We start from the raw sequence: 23,471 nt of genomic DNA, 5'->3' as shown, positions 1-23,471 counted from the left end.
CATTCATGAACTCACCTTTAGGTCAATGAGTTCAAGAGCTGCCATATCATGAACTTGACTGCGAATAGAATTAGAGCATATTGCTCTGATACCATTTAAATATCACACCCCGGCCCGGTTTATAAGGGCCAAGTGTGACTGGATGTCTCAGACACCCAATCAACCCACCAGGATCGCAAGTGCAGTATTCTATTTGTAATTTCATTCATAATAATCAGAATTTAAATGCAACGGAAGCAATTAAATAAGGCAATAAGACAGTATTAAGAAGAACTAGTGATAACAATTATATTTATATGAACATTTATATACAAGTGAGTTACATTGGTGATTCACAAAATGAGTAACTGCAAAAGCCCAAAAAGACTATATACTATAGCTACTACAAAAGTGTTATATCAAAAAGGGGAGAAAGAGCCTGATCATTTTGGAGGATCAGGAGAATGCGCAGGCGTCACAGGAACACGAAGCATCATGCTCAACCAAGATAGGAGTATCAACTCCATAAGCAACAAGAGAGTCCTGAGAAGGAGGAATCCCCATAGAAACACTAGTAGTAACGAAAGTAGCTTCATCTGTAAGAAAAAAAATAAGGATCCACGGGGGTGAGCTCTCCACTGAGCCCAACAAGGGAATGCATACATACAAACACATTAAATTCATGATGCATGTTCTAATCTGGCATGTTCCTAGCATAGATACTAAGTCTCATGAGGCATAAGTACTACTATGGTAGATGCTAACCTCGATCCCAGAATTCACACGGTCATCCGAGTGAAACCATTCTACCACGGTGAGGACCTGCCAGATCGGCATGTCACCGGGCAACGGACCCGACAGACCCCCAAAGATAAACCTTAACTATTTATTCCCATAGCGGAGTACACACGCTAACATGGGATAGAAGATGGCTCCCCGGCATTTGCCCTTCGGCTAAACCACGGGTTGTCCAACACCTCTTCCCCTGTTGGCAAAGAACATAGTACTGGGTGATGATCAACAACCTAGCCCAGTGCAATCTATTCATGATGATACAGGTACGAATAGCTGAATTAACAATAACAATAAAATCAATGCAATGCAGTGTAAGATGTCATATGCAGCCTAAAACAAATGCATTCTAGTGCATCAAAATATAAGCTAATAAACTATATGCATCTAAGTAGTTTTGATGATGCATGATATGGCATCCAGAACAATAGTAAATTAAAATGACAAACACACCCAAATTAAGTTCAAAGTTCCCTTACATGTAATTGTAGCTTAGCCTATTTCAAATAACCCTCTAAGAACCCAGCAAAATAGACAAGTAACAGTAGAAACAGCCCTAAACAATACACAAAACATCATGCATTAGGTCCTGTGATGGCCCAAGGCCAAGTACCATAGGGTTAGGGTCATAAAGGCACCAAAATAGGCAGCCGAATGTAGACCTCCAGGGAGCCGGTCGACCGCCTCTAGGCCTGCAACAGCATCCGACTGCTTGGCCAGATTTGGGGTTTTTGCTCTTGGTACTTGGATCCTTACATGCATGGATCCAATTGCAGAATTTGGGCTAATTTGAGGTGGGTCAACATAATTCCATAGTTTAATTTTTAAAACCTTAATTAAATTGGGGGGTTTTGGCTAATTAACCTAAATTAGTATTCTAAGGTCCATTAAGGTTCAAGGTTCAGCTGTAAATGAAGAGCAGCATGAAATTCACAGTTTATCTTAAGGTCTGAACACCATTGAGTCATATTCAAGGGTCACAAGATGGGTTTTGACATATAAAACCTATAATTGCTAAGGTTTAATGGCAGAATTTGCCATAGAGGTCATGTAGGTACAAAGATTAGAGAAGATGAGGAAGAGGACAACATAGATTCATGGCCTACCTGAGTTCAGAAGTGAAAACAAGATGAAGACAGCCTTCAACCATGTAGCTTAGCCTCTAATGGAGGTTCCTAAGCTTAATTCCCAGTATGGGATCCAAGCCTTCAAGAACAGCCCTCTCTTTTCCCTTCTTCTTCTCTTTTCTCTATTCTTTCTTTCTTCTCTAAGGCTAGAACGAAATTCTGGTTCCTCTTCTCTTGTTTGTGAATAATGAATAGTGAGATAGGAATGTATATATATATATATATATATATAGTGCTTAAGTCATAAGGGCAATCTGGTCATTTTAGGTAAAATCAGTTTTAAAACAGATTTCTAAAACAGTTTATAACCAGAAATTTGTATTTATTATTCTATTCTAACCATAGAGTGACGTCATACGACATCAGGGGTAATCCGGACACGGGTAACTGTTAGGTACATGAGTCCCCACTGAAGACATGGGTCCCACAGAGGCAATTTGACTAAAATACCCCACAAATTCTATTTGGTCGCACAAAACATTATATAAATACATTTAAATTTTACTTACAATGAGTTTTAATTAAGGGAGAGCTTCTGCATAGCCTCTAGGCAGCAAATCCGGCACAAGTAACTCCGGTGCGGGGTTTTACGGGGGTCCTCCGACTCCAAAAGGGCAAGTTGGGAAGAATCCCTGGAATCCTCCATAGTAGTGTCGAGAGATTCATCTGTATCCTCGACTGATGCAGCCTAAATCTTTAAAGCAATCATGGACACAAAGCTGGAACCTGAAATCACACAAGTTCCAAAAAGTTTAAATTTATTACGGATTTCACAGTTTTTATTTAGGGCATTCATTTATTCTACTATGGCTGCTTTTCACTTCGAATCTACAAGAGCCTTCTGCCAATTGAGTGGAATGCCAACAGAAGAAAGAGAAGAAACAAATGTATGGTAGGAAGTAGATAATGCATCATAAGAAACAACATGAGATATGGGGTGCTGATGCTGAGAGCAAGACCTACTGCCTTTACGATGAGCAATAGGTAAATTAAGATCAAGAGAAGGTTTAGGAGAAGAGGGATTACCAGCGGAGCTCGATTATTGCTCAGGGGGCTCCAATTGAACAGGTTCAGGTGTTATTGTGGTAGTGATCTCAACTTGCTTGTTCTTTGACCACTTTCGACAAAAGGTTTTGAGGTTGGGTTCGAGGTTGGGATCATTTATCAACTTCTTTTTAACCTGAGAAATAGACTCCCCCTATGTTGGAATCTCAGTGTCCACAACATCGATAGGAAAAAAATGACGAAAAGGATCCTGGACAACCACATCTTCACTAGTACTCTCCCCCTAAAGAGGAGGCGGGGAATAGTAGGAAACTGACTCATGAAAGATAACATCCATATTCACCATAGTACGGCGAGTAGGAGGAAAGTAACACCTATAGCCCTTCTGTGTTGGAAAATACCCAAGAAAAATACACCGCAGCCCACGTGGTTCAAAATTTCCAGGAGAATGTATGTCATAAACATAACAGACATAGCCAAAAGTGTGGGTCCAGTATCTCAATAGGAGATCGAGTACCCAAGAAACGAGTAGGCATGCGGTTGATGAGATAAGCAGCAGTAAGAACAACATTACTGCAGTATTGGGAAGGGCTATGATGAGCAAAAATAAAAGCACGGGCTACGTCTAGGAGGTGGCGGTTCTTTCTTTCAGCCACCCTGTTTTGGGCAGGGGTGTCAACACAGCTGGTTTGGTGAACAATGCCATGATCAGCTAGGTATTGTTGGAACTGGCCCTCTATGTACTCAATACCATTATTACTCCTAAGAATTTTAATGGCAGCTTGGTACTGGGTCTCAACCATTTTATGAAATAGCTGAAAACAACGAAATACTTCATTCTTATGTTGCATCATATAAACCAAAGAAAGACAAGAATGACAATCTATAAAAGTAACAAACTAGCGATGACTAGAAATGGAAGTGCGACGAGAGAGACCCCACACATCAGAATGAACCAAGTTAAAAACAACACTACTTCTTTGATTCATAAGAGAATAAGTAGAACGAGTTTGTTTAGCTATAACATAGGCCTCACAAAAAACTCAGTTCGATTACATTCCTGAACTAGTTTAGGAAACAAGAGAGATAAAACCCCTAAGGGGGGATGACCCAAACGACAGTGCCATTGATACAAAGTAGTAGAAAATGCAGATGGAAGCTAAGAAGGCAAGTCTATTGGTGTAGAAGTGCCCTCAAGCAAGTAGAGACCACCATGCACCCTACTCAATCCAATTATCCTCCTATGCGCCAGATCCTAGAAAACACAATGACCAAGATAAAAGGCTACTTTACACTTTAAATCTCGGGTCAAACTACTAATAGAAAGAAGATTAGTACTAAAGTTAGGAATACGTAGGATTGAAGACAAGGTAAGAGAGGGAGAGTAGCTTATGGAACCCTTCCTAGATACGGGAGAGAGGGTACCATCTGCTACTCGAACTTTGTCTTTACCAGATGAAAGAAAATAATTATGATATAAATTGGAAGAACCTAACATATGGTCAATAGCACTGGAGTCTATAATCCATAGAGTGAAAACAACCGGTACACAATGACCACTGAAAGGAATACTTGACTAGGAAAAATGGGAATCTGAAGTGGCTGGTGCAGAGGCCGTGGAGGATGCGGCGGAAGCAGATGAGGCCCTCAGCATGCGATGGAAGGCCTGTAGCTCCTCCAGAGAAAGACCCAATTTGGTACAAAGTGAAGTGGCAACTATCTTTGTGTGATGAGCCTTAGTCTTGGGTTTACCCTTGGCTACATGCTTGGCTTCAAAGTTAGCAGGCTTCCCATGGAGCTTCCAACAAGCAACCTTCGTATGGAATAGTTTGTTGCCATGCTCACATCAAAAAACCTCTTTCGAAGAAGCACCCAAATGAGCGAAACTATCGGCAGTGGGAGTAGGGGTAGGGCTAACCCCAACTTGGAGGGTTGATCGGTCAATAGTAGGAATGTGCAACATGGTAGCTCGATGACTCTCCTCTGTAAGGACCAATGCATATGACTGCTCCAAGGAAGGAAAAGGGACCCTGCTCAAAATTTGAACCCGAATATGACCATACTCGGCATTCAAACCAGCAAGGAAATCATACACTCGAATCTTCTCCACATGCTTGCGATATGCAACAATGTCCGCAACATTGGGAGGCTAGTAGTTGGGATAATGATCGAGTTTCTGCCATAAGCTTTAGAGGGTTACCCAGTACTAAGAGACAGATAGTTCCTTCTGGGTGGTGTCATGAACCTTCTTACGGAGTTTATACACCTGGGCATCATTCCCAACTTGACCATATATCTCCTTTGCACAACCCAGGTCTGGTCTGCAGTATCAAGTAACAAGTACCCACTAAAATTATTAGATTGCATAGAGTTGAGTAAGAAGGACATCAATCACCATGGAGTTATTTGCAATCCATCTTTTCTTAGTAGGACCTTCCTCAGTTGGTTGAACAGTGGTGCCAGTAATGTGTCTAGTGAGATCTCGACCTGCGATAGTCAAGTAAGTAGATCTGGACTGCATCAAGTAGTTAGTACCATCGAGCTTAATCACAACTGCATGAGGAAGATAATCACTCCGAGGTTGTCCATCAGATCCAGAGGTAGCAGACGTAAGGTCAGAATCAGAACCAGCCATGATGATCCAAAGAAATGCTCTAAAATAGGCAGCAACGCAAGAAATTGATTACTAAAAATGGCAACAACAATAACCCCAAGAAATCTCCAATGAAATAGGCTGAAAACTTGATCGAGTGCTCTTCAATGATGATGGAAGAAGTCCTCAAAATTTCACACCAATCTGAGAAGGAGAACTATAATAGGCAATTCATCAAACACCTATTGATCACCCTTGTATGCTAAAATCGATAGCTGAAATGTGAGATGCTGAAAGCTACAGAAATACTTGGAGAAGGAGGCCCAAAAATTGATCGAGTTCTCCTCTAATCAATGAAGAACTCCTCCCAAAAACTTAGCAGCAGCAGATAAAGAGAGCCTGAATCGATTTGGGAGATAAGGTTTTGAAAAACCTTAAATACCACAAGTTGAGATTGATTTCTGCAACAGGTTTCTTTCTGGTGTAGGAAGGATGATAGGAGTTATCCTATTGCTGCAAGTATGGACTTCCAAAGATGAAAGGCTTGATCTTTTGAGTGGAAATCGATCAACCTTCAAAAAGGGGGAAAGACCAAATATTGCAGACTTGGTGGAGAACTACCAATCTATGAGTCTTCTAAAATATGAGATATTTGAGGTGAATAGAGGGTAGCATACAATCGAATAATCACCTCTTGGATGCTGCCCCTTGTGCAGGTTTCGAACCAAGAAGAGAAAGAAGAGAAGAAGGAGAAGGAGGGAAGAGGAAGGGGATCGAAGGAAAGAAGAAGGCTGCAAGAATGAGAGAGAACCGATAGCGAATAGGAGAAGGATTGTTCTAATCCCTAGATCAGAGATGCTCTGATACCATGTTAGAAGAAAGAAGAACAATCCTTTAGGTTGTAATGCTTGAATGATTCATTAGAATCATCCAAGCTTCTATTTATAAAGTAGCTTTAAAGGAAAAATTACACTGCTACCCTTATTCTAACTAACTCTACTATTTAGAGCTATTAGATAGGGAATAAGGAATGATAAAAGGGGAAAATTATATAGTAAAATCTCATGTATATCCCCACAATATACACCATACAATTCAACGAGAGAGCTTTCAACATTCTGTTGAAATACTTGCCAATTGTTTCTGGGAACATTGAAAATGCTCAGCAATATCCTTGAACCGATCAATGTCCAACAATGCTAATAAATATGACTAGCTGCTCATCAATGCGAACGTATCTACTATCTTTCAACCATCCCCTTTCTCTCATTAAGCAACAATGATTAAGGAACACATTACGCTCCATCTTCCATTTGTCCATTCCACACAATTTGATTATTCATTGACATATTTGTTGTAAATTTAAATTTTATATCAAACCTTCATACATCATAATTAAAATTAAAACTTCCAAGTCATCAACAACAATCTAAAATACTGTTTAAAAACACGCGATCAAAAGTATTGTTTAAAAACAAACAAACCAAAAGTTATTTTATCATAAAGAAACATTCAAAGCATATTTAAAAGTAGATTGCATTTGTGTCGGAGGCAACAAATGAATCCCTCGCTCTCCAATTTGGGTCTTTATTAATCTTGCCCAGTACCTCGGTGAATGTTGCATCTACCACATCGTTGATACTCTAAAAATGCTCCATAGCCTTACAAACACCAAATTTGTCCTCAGGTGTAGATGTGGCAGAACCATTGCCTTGCTTCTCTATCCTTGATCTCCCAATGTATAGAATAGCCCTACAAGCAATTGTAAACTCAGAATTTCTGCTTTTCGTCCTCCTCTTTGTATTAGGAGTTCTATCATGTCTGTGGGTTCTTGTTTTCTTGGTAGTTGCAACTGGTGTTTGGGATGCAGATGGTGTGTTCCTCTCAAGTTGAACACCATCACTGTCACCATCACATCAAGGTCAGTGTTATCATTGTCAGACACATGGTTATTTGGCTCCTCATCTGAAGACTCAACTCTTGAATTGACATTTTTGTTTCTCTTCTTCCATCCCTTGTTGCATATGCATCCCCAAATATCATTGCTAACTCTGGCCACTGTGGAAGACTAGACTTCCTGAATTTAATCCAATATTGATTTGTCTGACATAAACAAAGACCAACTATTAACCCACTCCTTCCACAATTTCCAAACTAACTCATCATCAACAATGCATGTACTTGTCATACTATTCCATCCAAAACTAGTCGTCTCCAACAATTTCTTAATATGTAGTTTTCCTTCAGTTTGTCTATCTTATTCCTCAACTACACTGAAGTGTATGTGTGACCAATCGTTGTCTTAATGTCATTCATAATGTTTCTCCATCCCGCTTTATTAAATATGGTTGTTCCCTTTAGCCAATAAAAAGGAGATATTTTCTCGATTTTTGTTCTACCTATTGCAGCCGCTGAAGCGGCCATTGGGTTAGCTATTGTTTTGTCAATTTTTTCGAAACAAAAAATCAACTCGTATCAACAAATCTAATTTGTTGAATTGAAAATTGAATAAATATAAAAGAAGTGATACTTATTAATACCTTCAGTTTGCAATAGTTTGTAAAAAACATATGCTTGTGACAAGGAAGATTGAGGATAAGAATAGCCCTTTTCCTTTTCTTTTAAAGAAAGCAAAGTATGTGTCGATTTCCTATTAGCTTGTGTAACTCATGTCACCTAACGAATCAATTAGCTGTACTGATGAGCTAGTTTCCTAACCTCACTTAGCATTAGTTGGATAAAAATATCATCATTGGCAAAGGTCCATTTTGCACTCTCATTATCACCTTGGGAAGTAGCCATTTCTATCTACCATTACACACAACAATAACAAACAACCAAGAAACCGAAATGAAATTTGATACAAGTCAAGTTTCGACTGATTTTTTAATGAAACTATTCAGTTTTAATTAAAAAAGAGCCATTAATCAAGTCTGACAACGAGTTTTCCAACAAGCCTTACAAGGAGCTCTAAGAACTCTGAATAGCACCATCGGATTTCAAAGTAACATGATCTAATTAAAATTTTCACCCAATTGAGCGCGTCTAGCATATTTTTTCACAATAGCAGCATTGCTATAACTGACTCCATTGAATCATATTTTGCCTATTTCGATAGTTTCAACCGAAAAATACCAAGTTTCGACCAATTTTGACCAACCCAGTTGCAATCAGTTTCAGTAATTTCGACCAGTTTTGATAGCACACGATATGTCGAATTTTGCCCAAAAAAACATACCATGCTTCAGTCGAAACTTGGGAAATCTTGATTTCCCAGCTAGTTGAAACCGACCTCGAATCAAGATTTAGAACATTGGCAGCAAATTGACAATGAAAATGGCCCATACTTTTAACTTTCCCTTTGAAACATACAACTTCTGTTTTGAATGAAGTTGTAATTCTGCCTGAAGGATTTTTAGGCTGTGATTGGTATGCATTCTTAGAATAGATTCGGGGTCTAGAATGCATTCTGAAGCGAGAAAATAGAGAATAATTGGTTTTCAAAATGCATTGTAAACCCAGAATCTATTTTGAGAATGCATACCAAACACAACCTTAAGTTTTGATGTTGAACATGTTAGAAAATTGAAAGTAAAGCCACTATGTCACACTGATCATTTGAACTCATGGCCTGTCAATATAGCAAAGACTTGGGTTATTGATACAGATTATCTGGCAAACGGCTTGGTTCTCTTTGCTTTTTAAGGATCAATCTCCATAATGCAGAACCAATAACTGAAAAAAACTTAGTGTTTCACAAAGAAGCAAAAGGAAGCTTTGCACGAAGAAAATCACTAACATTTTCAATTAATGATCCATTACAGATGCCAGAATTTACATAAGAAAAAGATGCCAATGAGCATACATAAATAGTGATGTATGATGACTCAAAACAGAGTGATTACAATTGATAAAGGACCAAGACCTTTTACCACTGGAAAATTGCAACCTGTGAAACCGCACATAAATCAACCAACTAGAAACTGCAAGTGAAAAAGGAATTTATCAGAACGGCACTGACAAAACCCTATATTTTAACAGCAACATATCACCACCACGGATACTACAAATTTGTATCGACATGGATGCCAGTGTATATTCTGTGAATAGATGAGACTAAAAATTTGTATCTCTATTCAATGAATAGAGATAGTGTATAACAAATATAACATCTTGAAAATTTTTCTCCAATTATCAATTCCACTAGTCCATGAAATCAGAGGCCAGATGAGACTAAAACATTGTGCTCATTCAGAAGCCTCTGGAAATGAGCCAATCGGTTCTGCAATTGTAGTATCCCTGCAGCCTTTTGGGACAGCATAGTGTTCAATCTAGAGATGTAATCATCCAGATGATTTCCTGGTTGATCTGCTTCAACCAACAGCTTCATCTCCTACGCAAGCAGAAGCAAATATATTAAGTACTATAACATCACAAACACCATACAAGTCAACCGAGTTTATCACAGACCTCTCTGACAATATCTATGGTCTCCTCAACCTGTCTCCTGTGAGCAGTTACAAGATCTTCCTCTTCCTGAAACCACACAACTCAGCCATCATAAGAATAATAAAGATATGAAGCCAATATTTGACATGTGACCATATTCCCAAGTATTACCTTTAAGAGAGCATTCAGATCATCATCTGAATGTGAATTATTAGGGTCAAAGTTTGGCAGGTTTTTGCTTTTAGCCTGCATATCAGTTCTTCTTAGCTTGTCATCTACAACAGAGAATTGGTAGGTCTCTGGCTTTCCATTCTTCTTCCTCAATGGCTTCTGCTCATATAGCTCCTCAGAGTAATCAAAATCCTCCGTGGCAATTCCAAACCTATCATCTCGGTTATCCTTGAGGAAATCTGAATATACAGTTGTTGCCAAAGGGCCCTCCTCCCTTCTACTAGGTGTACGATCCAGATTAAAAGAAGGAGAAGCTTCTCTCTCAATCTGTCTGGACCATCCAAATCTGCTTGTTTCAGGAACATCAGAGATGTTACCCTCAAAATTTGGTATTGTTGGTAAAACTGAAGATATGGATACAGCAGTTGAGTCCCTTAGGTTTATGGTTGATGGCAAAGGATCCTTCTTAGAGTTATTTCCCTTTGAAAGGCTCTTAACCCTGAGAAATGAACATACATTACACAGACGTAAGTACAAACTAAAAGAGAAAAGCACTGTCCTACATATGAAACTCAAAATCCTATCACACCTGTCAGCATATCTTAACGTGTTCAGGGTGTGTTCACATGACCCTGAGCTCGGGGAAATACAAGATATCATAACTGTGCGTGAATCACCAACAAATGAATCTCTAAGAACTTCAGTCAGTTTACTCCCTCTGAAAGGAATGTGTCCCTGATCATTGTCTAGTGCTCGAATACATTCCTTCAATGCAAGCAGGCTTTTATTAATTTCAGCACCTTCCATTCTGCACAGCAAATTTTTTATTTCCAGCTTATTAGGTGCACAATGAACATCTAAACAACATCATGTGAAACAAAGTTCTCCGATCAACTGAGCAGAACACATGGTAGAGACAGAAGGAACCAGTACACGATGGATGCAAACTGGGAGATACCACTGGAAGAAGCCAAACCAAAGTTGGACAATTCCAACCACCTAGTTGTACCCAGATCTATTCTCCATCTTACTATATTCCATTGACAATCAAAATACAACTCCAGCAAAGATGATTAAGATCACCTAGCTGGTGAGACTTTTTTCCCCCCTTCCATGATGGGCATCTCAATGATGGTTTGACCCCAACATAGTGATCAAATTATATGTACTGCCACAACTCTGGGAGACTTTAGTTCCACTGTACCAACCAGAGGTAACCCAAGTAAATGGAACCATAGAAAAAACCTACCTTGTCTGCTTATCATTATCAGTAGTATCTGCACCACGTTCACTTCCAGCAAGATCTATAAATGAGAGCTTGCCAACGACACGGGGAGGCTTTGATTCACTGCCATCAGCAGATCTCTTGATAACAAGCTGGAGAATAGCATGCGAGCGGGACGATTCCTCATTAGCACCAGTTGTCCCTGTACTTCTCGTAGCATTTCCTTTCTCAATGAACTCTCTGATTGTCTCCACGTTTGATACCTTGTACTCTTGCAAACCAACAATGCACACTTGCTGCTTACCATCCTCCCTCATACAAAGCTTTCTGTAGAAATAGATTTCTATGAGAAAGGGACCGAAATTTGAAATGTTATGAGAGTTTCCTACCTAATAATGCCAAGCTATAACAAACCTCCGATCATTAAGAAGATCAAAAAGCTTCCCACCATATATTTCAAAGAAGCTCACGAACAGCTGGAAACCTTGATTACGGTAAGTATGGTGCATTAATCTTAAAATATCCTGAGATGCTTTAAGGGGCAGTGGTTGCATTGTATAAGTTTTCCCACTTCCTGAATGAAAATGAGCCAGCAACTTAAAGTTATTTATGATACGAATTTGGAAAAGGTTATGCATCATGACACCTAAAATTGGCAGTAGATATCTAACACAAGCAGAGCAGGATGTTTCAATAACCATTAGGATATCAATACAGAGGTAAAGTTCAAATCAGATGACTACCAGAGAATAACAACATAGCAACAGAAATGCAGATCTCACACATTCACTTCAATAGCATCCAAAAAGAGAGCAGATGTATTGTGAGTCATGGGCCATTCAGTGCACAAAACACGGCTGATTTAATGTAAAAACTAAAAGCAGATGAGTAATTCTCAAAGATCCAAAGAAAAGCAACACATATATTTTCACTAGTCCAACTATTAGGTTAAAAAAATGCAGCCATAACAAGTTACACTACTCTTTAAATTAATCAATCTCACAAAATAATAAATCCCTTGAGGGTTTGAGCAGAATACCACTTCTACACCAAACCAATAAATTTTGTGGATCTTTCAATATAATTAGCTTGAATCTGACAAAGTGATTGTATCGGTAACTATGTCCTATCCAAAACATAAAAAGCAACCCTTCATGATGTAGATCGATTGGTGGTTGAGAGGAATCAGCAAGAACCTGTCAAGGTTCATCCCTCCCCCCAATTGAACCAGTATTTGTGGGAGATATTCTTCAGATTTAGTGGGTCCCATGGTCAGTTGCGTGGAGGTAAAACTTGGAGAGCAATTGACAGCCTAAGTGGGCCCATGGCCAGCTCGCATGGAGGAGGTAATTTAGGGTATAGTTGCAGTCCTTGCATGGGGGATGTAATAGCTTAGATACTTTCTATTTTATATAGATTTCTTTCATATAATGGTAGTTACCAATGCACGGACTCTTTCTATTTTTGTTACTTAGCGAGAATTCATTTTATATTTAGTTTCTATAATTGAGAACATGGTTTAAAGTATCAGTACGTATCGTATCGGTATCGGTCAGTACCGACACGATACATGCCGATACGTCTTTTTTTTTTTAAATAGACTGTCTCGGATTGTATCGAAATGCATCGACCGATACGATACGATTACGACCAATACACATTGATACCATCGATACGTCGGATAAAGGGTTATGTTCATGGTTTAATACATATCGAATGTATCAATATGTATCAACCAATATTGGCTCGATACATCTCGATACCATCGATACATTCCATAAAAAAACCCTTTTCACTCACAAACTCGATACAACTCCTATTCTAACGGAAAAATGAAGGAAAACTCTTAACCAAGAGTCTAAAATTTTGCATTTAATCTTGGTTTTTCACACTTTTGGGCTAAAAAATGAATAAAGAAGTGCTATAACAACATCCTTTGCATCATCCAATACTCTTCATGGCTATAGACGATTACAACATGTAAGAAACCTCATCTTTAATAACAATTCCAATTTAACGCACTTGTCTCGCTATACAATATTCTCCATTTTAGTGTTTATGCATAATGTATGTTATATATTGCTTGTTTATACTGTTTTTTGTGTCCAAAAGTGTATTTTCATGTATATTTTGACCATTTTCATGCGTTTCTGCACCGTTCGATACGTATCTCCAATATTATACGATACAATACGTCTCTTAAAATTGTCCGACCGATATGATACCTGATACCGATAACTTTAAACCTTGATTGAGAAAGACCAGGTTGCAAAGGACTTCATTTCCATGCAAGGAAGGAACCCATATGGATGTTATAAATAAAGATGGGCCATATTCACACAGCTCACAAATTTATTTTTTGATAAAAGAAAATAGTTTGTTTATTCCAATGGCTGTGAGAGGCATTATAGAAGAGATTCCTGAGAGGTGAGAGGCCTATGAGTAAGTGAGATTCCTAGGAGAGAGTTAGAGACTCGAACCACCCCTATCCTATTTCTTATCTTTATTTTTTTTTTTGGTTCCTCAGTTGATATTCTGTCCTGCGATACCCAACCCTTGTTCTACAATATTGTGGCTAACATCCAGGTAATACAGTACTGTTTTAATGTTTATCTATTTGAATATTACTGTCTTTCATTCCATTAATCTGTGGTGAAATTTTTTGTTTGACAACAGCTTTCCAGTCTGAGTTTTCTCCCTCTGATTTCTACGGATCTGGCAATTGGATTACCAGGAAGTTTTAATAATGTTATTCAGCCCCTGGCCAGCTCCCTTCGATCCTAGTTTGGGATCCATCATTGCCGGATTGAAAGTTGCATTAGTTTTTCCTTAACCTTCTACTTTTTGTTTCCTTAACTTTCTAATTATGTTACTGTCTGTTTCTCTCTATCCAACCAGTGGATGAACCTAAGATTTTAGGTACAACTTCAGCCCTACTAGACCATCTGATGCAAATTTATCACCAAACTGGTATTCTTTTATTAGGAATAAGTCTAGGGTTGGGTTACATATATGTTGGGCCTTTGATCCCATGGGTTTCTAATGTAATAGGCCACTTTTATGGGCCTAAAATATGGGTAAATAGGTTGCATATGGGATTAGCTCCCATACTTAGTTTTATTTTCATACTTAGCTTTTTATTTGGTGTTTTAAATTGAACCGGTTCAACCAATGATTCAATTTAAGTGATTTTATTAGTTTTTGCTTTAGTTGTTTAGTTGGGCTAGATTAGGACTCTATTTTGAGTCTATTTCAGTTTCCTAGTCAGTTTAAGTTAGCTAATAGGTTAAGGATTGGGTTAGGCCATTCCTTTTTAGTGTCTAAGTCTATTTTTGAGTCTTCTATATAAGTTTGTAAGGGAGGCCAGCATTGAAGACGAATTTGATTAATGAAAAAGCTTTTGTTTGCTGCCATAGCTGTTGCTCTGCTCTGTTGAGTGTTGCCTTGTGAGTAATATCAAGGTGAGGGATTGGTGGACTCCAATCGACTCCTTGCATCTTGTAGATCGGGAGGTCCTTCTTCTAGTTCTTCAAAGCTGCTACCATTGAAGATTTAATCTTTCAAGTACGTAGTTTATTAATTCAGCATTTAACCTTCTTCTTCTAATCCTCTAACCTAAACTCCATTAAACCTGCAACTCCTTCCTCAACTAGGACTCCCTTATAATTCCAGATTTAGCCTTCACCCTCAAACCCTACTTCCAGCCCACATTCCCTACATCACTCCCCGCACTCGACCTTAACCCTAGCCTTTAGTATTCACTCTAACCCCTCCATTCCCCCACTCCATTAAACCCTAAAACCTGCAACTCAATTCTGCCCTAAATTGCAGAATTTTAAAACCTTCCCAAACCCTAACTTCTTTATACCAAAATAACCCCCTAGACCTGCCCATTAATATCCTATAAACCTCTTTCCTAAAATCTGCCCCTAAACCCTAGATCTCACAAACAGTCCATTTTCATAAGGCCTCTAACCTGAAACCTTAGATTTCCAACTTCATCCAAATTGATCCAAACCTACACCAATAGACTCATAAAATTCTGCACATCATTACCAAATAAAACCCTAAGTCGAAACCCTAACCATAACCCTAATTCTGCCCTAATTAGCCTAAGCTGTCCCAATCGGCCAACCTTGTTAAGAGATCCTATTACCCTGGTTCCTAGTGGGATTACTCCTACTTTAGGACTACATTACCATCCTTCGGTTATAATTTCAGTCCCATGCATTGGTTTGTTCTCGAGTTATTAACTCTCCCATATTCTGTCCAAATATTCTGTTATTTGGTCACTACGATTCTGGTCTACTGTAGGTGTGTTAGTGTTGATCCTTTTCAGCCCAGCCCTCCCCTCCTACATTACTTCAACCCTTGTTCAACCCTAGGCACAACATCTCTTATCTATAATTATAAATTGGTACACAAGGCCATCAGCTGCAGTGAGCAAACTAAGCAGTAAGCACCCAACTGCAAGAATGGAATAGTGGGATTCCAACAGGTAAATGTAGAAGCAAACACACATAGGAAATTCCGATTAAAGTTAAAAGAAAAAATATGCGGGAATAAATTTGTTGCTAAGCGATAAAATAAAATGGAAAGCTTTGACAGTTTACACTATATGTGCTGTCAAACAAAGCTACCAAACTAATGATGAACAGCATGCAAATCAATGCAATTTTTTGTTGACACCATAGGCGAGGTTGCAAATTTGTCCAAAACCAAACAACAAGATTGAAGAAAACTTGGACAATAACATGTCCATGCAAATCAGAACCAGAAGAACCCAATGTGCAAGTGTGCTCCATGCAAATTCTTCAAATAGAAGAATTTAACGCTTATCAGATAGTGGACAATGAAAATTAGAATACAACATCAATGCTACCCCCGATACAAGAAACAATCTGGAAAAGCACTTCCCCATTAAATGTGTAAAGCAATCTTTGGCCAATCTGTTGTTCCATATTAAGTATGTCAAAGAATTTGACATGCATCAAATTTTAGAGAATCAACAACTCACCTGTTTGCCCATAAGCAAAGCAAGTTGCTTTGGTCCTCTGAAAGATTATTGGAACAATAGGCTCCACAGTTTCACGATACACCTACATATAAATAAAAGAGACATCATAACCATATGAACAAAACAGTGGCGATGAGAAAATCATATCCTGCATAATTTCTCTATACTCTACACGCACTTCATCATTTGAAACTTCCTCATTCAGCACTGCATCAAAAACAAATTCATGCTTCTCAACATACTCTGTCAGATCAACCTGCAGAAATAATCAATTAGGATCTGGTCAATATACAAAGAAGAAAACATTTCCATACACCTTGACCCTATCTAGAGAAGCATGCAAGCTGAAACAACATAATCATTACACAAACAAATTGAGAAGAAGATGAGAAGCCAGCATTTAAAATTATTCACCTATTTTGCATCCCATATCTTTTTAGAAATTTATAGAGCACACATGATTTGGAATTTACATTGCAAGTATGAATTTCCAATTTTTAGCTACAGGCTACAGCCCAAAGATTGAAGGTAATGAATCTAATGTTTTGTCCACCACCACAGTCCAGCTTAATGATAAATATCACTAAGCACTATCCTTCTTTTAGTTTTACCCTCATTTGATACCATAAATCTTAGCAAGTTGTATCATACAAGAAGTGTCAGGGAAAAAGAGGTAGAAGTTGGACTCTTCTGACCATACAAATCAGAAGGCCAACTTCCTTAACTACACCTCCACCTGTTCAAACAATACTGATGATGGGCACATGCATGTGGAATTCACATGCAAGCAGTTGCGAAAGGATTTATGAAAAGGTACATACAGGTTAGTTCATAGACTTACGGGCATCCATTGAGGTGGAGGACTGAAGGGGCAATGAATGGTCCATAACAGTTCAAATGATAGCTATTTCTGAAGAGAAAGTTCATGAACCAAGTCAACTAAGATATTTGCAACTTGCAAGTAGAGGTTTTGGAGGCAATTTGGAGCTGAAGAGGGTTAATTATTAATTGTAATTGGTGTTAGTACAGTCTGCCAGCAGGTAGCAGGATTGATCTTTCGTCGGCTACTCATTGTATGGTATTTTTCCTATGCCTGTAGTACCATTTTTTATATTCCAGGCTCTTTAGGGGCAACTTGGGCATTTCTGTCAACCCTTTGGAATATGAGATTTCTCTTTCTGTCTTTCTCGATTAATTAAGTTTAACCACCAATAATGAGGGAAGAAAATTTTTATTCGATGCAATTGACACTGTGGTGGCAAATGAAGCACATGAACACCCAAGTAAAGATTAACTAGCTTGGATTAGACTTTAGAGATTAATCAAATGTTTCACTCCTTATGTCCCCCAAATCAAACTTTTTTTTCCAGTTTCATTCCAGAAGCAATAATAAGATGGCAAAGGTATTAGGATCTTCACCAAGTGACAGATAAGAGGCAAAAAGTAGTTGTAAAAGAGCTAGAATTCCATCACACATAAGGGAAAAATTGAATATAAAATTATAGATAAGAGTATGAGGCTTACGAGAAACAAAATGAATGCAAACATCATAAAGAAACTGGAACACTCACCTTCAGTTTAGTCTCATGAACAGTAAGAGAATTGGAACTTGGCTCTATTGTTATGATGTCTTCCTCTTTCTTGGCCATCTCCTTCTTATTTAGCGGTCGCTTGCGTACCTGCATTTAGTCCATAAGTAACCTAATTTTCCAAGAGAAAATTATAAACAATTGCATTGGCGTTGCAAAAGAGAAAACAGCAGTGGCAAAGATTCAAAGATTCTTTAATCTGGTATGCTTTCCAGTTAATTTATGCTATCGAAGTGCTTTTAAAGAGCCACTGATAACTACTGATAAATAAACAATGAAACGAAGTAGGAGATGATCCCAAAAAGTAGCAAAGGAACATACCACAACTTTGATTTTAGCAACGGAACTGGCCTTCTCTTTATCAACTGATACGCTTTTCAGAAGATTATTCTCTGCCATAGCACGTGCTTTATTTATTTGCTTGTTGGTAGGAAGATAAGGCTCAGCGTCATCAAAGCTTCTGCCTCGCACAGCATGGTAAAGAGTAGAATTACCATATGTAGCAGGAACCGGCATCTTATCAAGAGATAAACAAAAATGTCAGATTAACACTTGAACTTCAGCAAGCATAAAACAATTTCAGCTCTGAAGGGAAAAAAAATCAGATGGTTTAAGTGACTAAGTGCAAATCCTATCGATCCGAAATTTCACACAGATTCTTCACTTCAGACACCTCATCTTTGTGTTTGAAATTAGAAGCCTAGCATCATCCATCCAGACAAAACCATCATTGAATTTATTAAAAGATGAAAAAACTGATCATCAGAAGCTAGAGTTAAATTAATGCACTAGCATTCAAGCAACAACATACAAGATGTTTAAGATTCCAAAATTTGAAACCAGCAAAGCTGAGATCTGTCTACCCTAGAACATTTCAACAGACTGAAACTGAAATCACAATTTCCAATGGGAATCAATTTGGCAAAGAAAAAACTTGACTTATGGCATCAGCTCGTCATATTAGAAAATAGAATTCAGCGACTAATGATAACCACACAATGCAGGCACAAATATGTCATATTCCAGCAGTTAAATTACCCAAAACATATTTAACTTATATATCGCTGATGAAAAAGATACTTACATCCGGAAGTAGCTCAGTGTCGAAGGAATGCAGATCCAAGATACCAGGACTGAGCTCACCCGGAGACATTTGGTCATCGGCATTCTTCCTCAGGCTAGACGATCGCGAATCAAGTGGCGGAGTAGAAGGCTCCGAGAAAAGCTCATTACCCCCACTAACGCTCCTCTGCACGTTCCGATACTTTCTTGACCCCTGAAGTCCTCCTCCAACACCACCGCCGCCGCCGCCACCATAATAACCTAAGTCCTATTATCGATCCCAGAGAAAACAACGATCAACACCTGAAAAAAAGATAGATCCGATTTCCGCAAAAGATAAAAAAAAAAATGAACAATATATGAAGAACCTGTAGACCAGGAACAGTTGCATTTGAATTTGAGGACTGAAGATGCTGAAGACCAGCAGATTGGAGCCATCTTCCATTGGAGGAGGTTTCTAAGAAATTATCGGAGTACTGACGCTGATGGTGTACTGTAGACGAACCAGATCTCTGCATTTGTCTCCCTACAACGTTCATCTCTTCAGTGCTCTACTCTCTACTCTTCGATCCGATGAGTTTAACGATCGGACTCTCTCTCGGAAGTCAATCTGAAGCTGTGATTTTAGGAGCGCACGTCTTTGATAGCCGTACACTAAACCACCATTCCAAAGTCTAAACTTGAACAAAAGTAAGAGAAATTCGAAATGGAGAAGAAACCTCGAGCTCCAAGAGGTTTCAGGCGGAGCTTTACAAAATCAAATGAACAAGCTCAATGGAGGCTGTTGAGCTGGTTTTCGAAGTTTTAAAAAATTAAATTAAATTAAATTAAAAAACTTGGTTTAAAACTTTTTTGTATTTTTTAGGAAAAGATTTAGTTTGAAACTTTGAAATCAAAACCCGGGGCAACATTCGAGGTAATATCACGAATTAAAGAATATAATAGCCGGATAGGACTTTAGGGGTGGCTTTGCGAGTTGTGAGACTTGGCGTATGAGTCCGGTAGGAGAATAAATCGTGTGAGGGATTGCACACGTGTGTAAGACTGTGGCCAAAGAGGGAATGGAATCTATGAATCAGCGAAAGAAGACGACTACTACTGGGCCCAACTCTTTTCGAATGAGACCTGCGTCGCTCTCTTCGTGCTTTACGAATCACGTCACGTGGTGGATCCCTACACCGTTCCTCTCTCTCTCTTATGAAAGGATCAGCCTCCTCTACGGCGCAGAGGTGTGCCAGACATATTTCGGTGCGGTACTAGACCTTGCCATGTGGATGAGTTCCCATTTGAACGACATTGATTGAATTGAAAACTCAAATTTCAAAATTAAGAAATCCTCTTATCCATCACATGTGCACCAAGCTCAACTGTGCTTCATCGATCTGCACCGTCCAAATGAGAGCTTATACATGTGGCGAGCTCTGGTGTTGCGCTAGAAGATATCTGACGCACCCCCTACGTCGTAGAGGAGCTTGATCGATAAACTCAAGGTACGATTAGACCCTTCCCCTCTGCACTTCCATCGGGATCCTCTTTTTATCAATAAACCTTTGGAATCTTTCATTCAAAATGAAGTTAACCTAAATTTTTAAGGGGAAACATAAAGGGCATCAATTTAGAAGCAGTTTAAAATTGAAGTAAATCGAATCCAATTATATTGTTTTGGTTTTGATTTCAAAATCTGAAATCTTTTATCGATTCGATGCATTTCGGTTTCATAATTGAAACCGATAAATAGAACTGATTTACTCATTTTCAAGTCGAATAAGGAACCAAATAAAAATATTTTTTTATACTTAATTAACATGGATGATAAATTTTATTCCATTTTAATGTTTGAAAAAAGTTTAGTGGATTATGACTCTAATAAAAAATGGTTCTTTTTTATTATAAAGATGTAAAAAGTTTACCAAAAAACCTAAAATAAGGCTCAAACCAAGGTCAAAATCGAATAAGAAATAAAAAAACTACACGGTTCAGATCAGTTATAGTTTGGAAACACATGCTCTTATTCGGTTTTGATTTCTATATGTTGTATATTGAATCAAATTGTAATTGAACCGATTAACACTCTTACGGGAACAGAACCATACCTGGTTGGGTGGCTCTTGTGGCTAAGGAAGGTATGAAATCATTTTGCCACAGTCCATTGGTAAAAAGAAGTCTAAGAACTTAATCAGACACAATAAAAGGCGAAATGAATACCTCACTACGATCCCCCTCTCCCAAGTGCCAATTTTTAGATTCGGCTTCTCTCCCTGGAGGACATCGCTCAATGAGTACCCAATGAGACATCCAATGGCTGAGTTATGCCGCACAAATCCTGATGGCGCCAAATTTTTAATGTGCAAGAGAGATTTATATAATTGTATGTCGTGTGATGACATCTCCCACGCCAAGTCAGAGGGTAGATAAAAAATACAAAAAATTGTCATACCATTCCAATATTAAGATTCTGTATGGTCAAAGAAGAGAGACAGTATGGGTGATTTCCCATTTTTAATTATCACTTTCCTTATACTGTGGAGAAAAGATTCCAATCCAACTGTAGATAATACTGCATGACGTCTTAATTTTATCCGCCACTGCGCGCCCATAACTTCTCGTTCAAATTTCGTGCGTGAGAGGGATTCCCTTGTGTCACGATTCACGACTCGCGATCTGTATCTTGTGAAGTGCAGGACGACCACAAACAAGAGGATAAAGTTGTCCTGACCAAACTTCCTAAGACATGGTTTTCGTATCGGCCGATTCATAACAGTATCGTCTAACAACTCTATTGACACCTAGGGCTGTAAATGGATCGGATTCGGCTCAGATAGTACTATATCCGCATCTGCATCTGATTAATTATCAGATGTCGAATAGTATTAAACGGATATGGATCAGATATTTTATCCTTTTACATGTAAATGTAGCTTTTTGGATAGCTATAGTCTATCCATATCCACATCCGTTTAGTTTTCGGACGGATTCAGATAGTGCTAAACAGATACGGACACGGAAACGGAAACGGATTTTTGCTATTCATTTACACCCCTATTGACACCTGACTAATATTGAATCAATATTACCATGGTTTTAGGGGGTAAAATAGTTTAAAAAAAAAAAAGATATCAAGGTCTTTGGGGCAAAATCATCTGACATGGCCTAATACGGCCGATTATGTATCCGTATTAATTTTGGAATTGGCCGATACTCGAACCAACTAAAACCATGGTCTTAATTCCTAACAAGTGATAAAGGAGTCTGGCTAACTTGCATGCACAAAGGTTTTTTCTTTTTTTTATTATGGGAAAAGGAAAATATATTAAACTATGGCAGAAGTTTTGATACACGATCATGCATGTACACGGTCTGTATGAAGTACTGCCAGACCGACATAACCATAACCCCCCTCCCCACCCCTATTGAATGCATTGATGCACGGAATCTACCATGTACCAATACCTTCCCTTAAACTATAGATAAAAGAGTCTGTAGAGTATTGTCCCTTAACACAAAGTCCGTCTGGTTGACAGTTACAAAAGTCATTATAATGTTGATATTTGAAAAGGTTCAAAATATGGACATTAGTGGTAAGGGTAACAAAAATGGAGGAAGAGACTTGAGAAGCTTTCATCAACATAGGAATTAATTGCCATGGACTCACTGAAGCAGTTCAATCCTTTATCATGGCAATGAGGTCGTTGTTACTACACTAGAATTCCTTAATTGAGTAGCTCAGTCGTGAGGAATGAACCAAACCCTGAAGTAGACCAAAAATTTTTGTCTCCAAAAAATTGTTAGTTCCCGAAAAACCTGCAGCTATCAAATTAAGTTGACCCTACACCAAAATGGAATACATCCATCTTGAACTCTTTAAATGGGAGGAGGTTGTCCCTACGCAGATGAACTTAGGCTAGTGAAATACAGGCACAAATTTCAAACAAGTCATCAATGAATACTCATAGTTGGATGGAGTAGACAGGTCGACGGATAGAGGGGAGGAGGGGGGAGGAATATTCAAGTCACACAACCAAATCCGGATATTGTTCATGATCCACATCGGATCGGGTTTAATAGCATTGCGTATCACCTTGTTCCTAAGGTGCCAAATAAAATAACAACTTATAATAAAAACCAAAAAAACCATTTTGAAGTGGATTTATCACGACGTTTATCAGAAATGAAGGAGACACAGAGTTGTAGCAAAGATGAGTGAGAGAGATATTCGTTCTCAATCCCAAAGGGCTTGTCGCCCAAATATGCTTAGAATAATCACATGAAATGAAGAGATGCCATATGGATTCAACATTAGATCCACAAAAAGCACAACAAGAATCGATTTGAGTCCATTCCGAGATAGTCGCTTTAACAAGGATACAGAGTTTGCCGAGCATTTGTCCTATTTTTTTTTTATTTTTTAAGAGAAAATTTATATCACTCCTTCTTACTTATCATATATGTACTCAAACTTCTC

At 38.4% G+C, this 23,471-nt stretch overlaps 1 protein-coding gene across 2 annotated transcripts; it reads right to left on the bottom strand.

Moving 5' to 3' along the window:
* Positions 1-9,631: 9,631 nt before the first annotated feature.
* On the bottom strand, positions 9,632-19,680 carry LOC122671683 (kinesin-like protein KIN-13B). 2 transcript variants are annotated; one of them, XM_043869052.1, is made up of 13 exons: positions 19,378-19,680; positions 19,032-19,277; positions 18,442-18,463; positions 18,269-18,339; positions 17,930-18,037; positions 16,537-16,614; positions 16,359-16,440; positions 11,756-11,915; positions 11,366-11,668; positions 10,706-10,924; positions 10,117-10,615; positions 9,967-10,032; positions 9,632-9,889 (listed from the first exon to the last, which is right to left on the bottom strand). In XM_043869052.1, the coding sequence occupies exons 1-13, from the start codon at positions 19,546-19,548 to the stop codon at positions 9,713-9,715; spliced, it is 2,202 nt and encodes a 733-aa protein (XP_043724987.1). In that variant the 5' UTR covers positions 19,549-19,680; the 3' UTR covers positions 9,632-9,712. The 2 variants fall into 2 exon arrangements, with proteins under 2 accessions (XP_043724987.1, XP_043724986.1); XM_043869051.1 differs by having other exon boundaries at positions 18,269-18,463; positions 19,378-19,679.
* Between the last annotated feature and the right edge of the window lie 3,791 nt (positions 19,681-23,471).

This window comes from Telopea speciosissima, chromosome 8, assembly GCF_018873765.1.
Source record: "Telopea speciosissima isolate NSW1024214 ecotype Mountain lineage chromosome 8, Tspe_v1, whole genome shotgun sequence".
Classification (NCBI taxonomy): domain Eukaryota; kingdom Viridiplantae; phylum Streptophyta; class Magnoliopsida; order Proteales; family Proteaceae; genus Telopea; species Telopea speciosissima.
The sequence above is the reverse complement of the archived record's forward strand: the minus strand, read 5'-3'. Positions and strand labels throughout refer to the sequence as shown.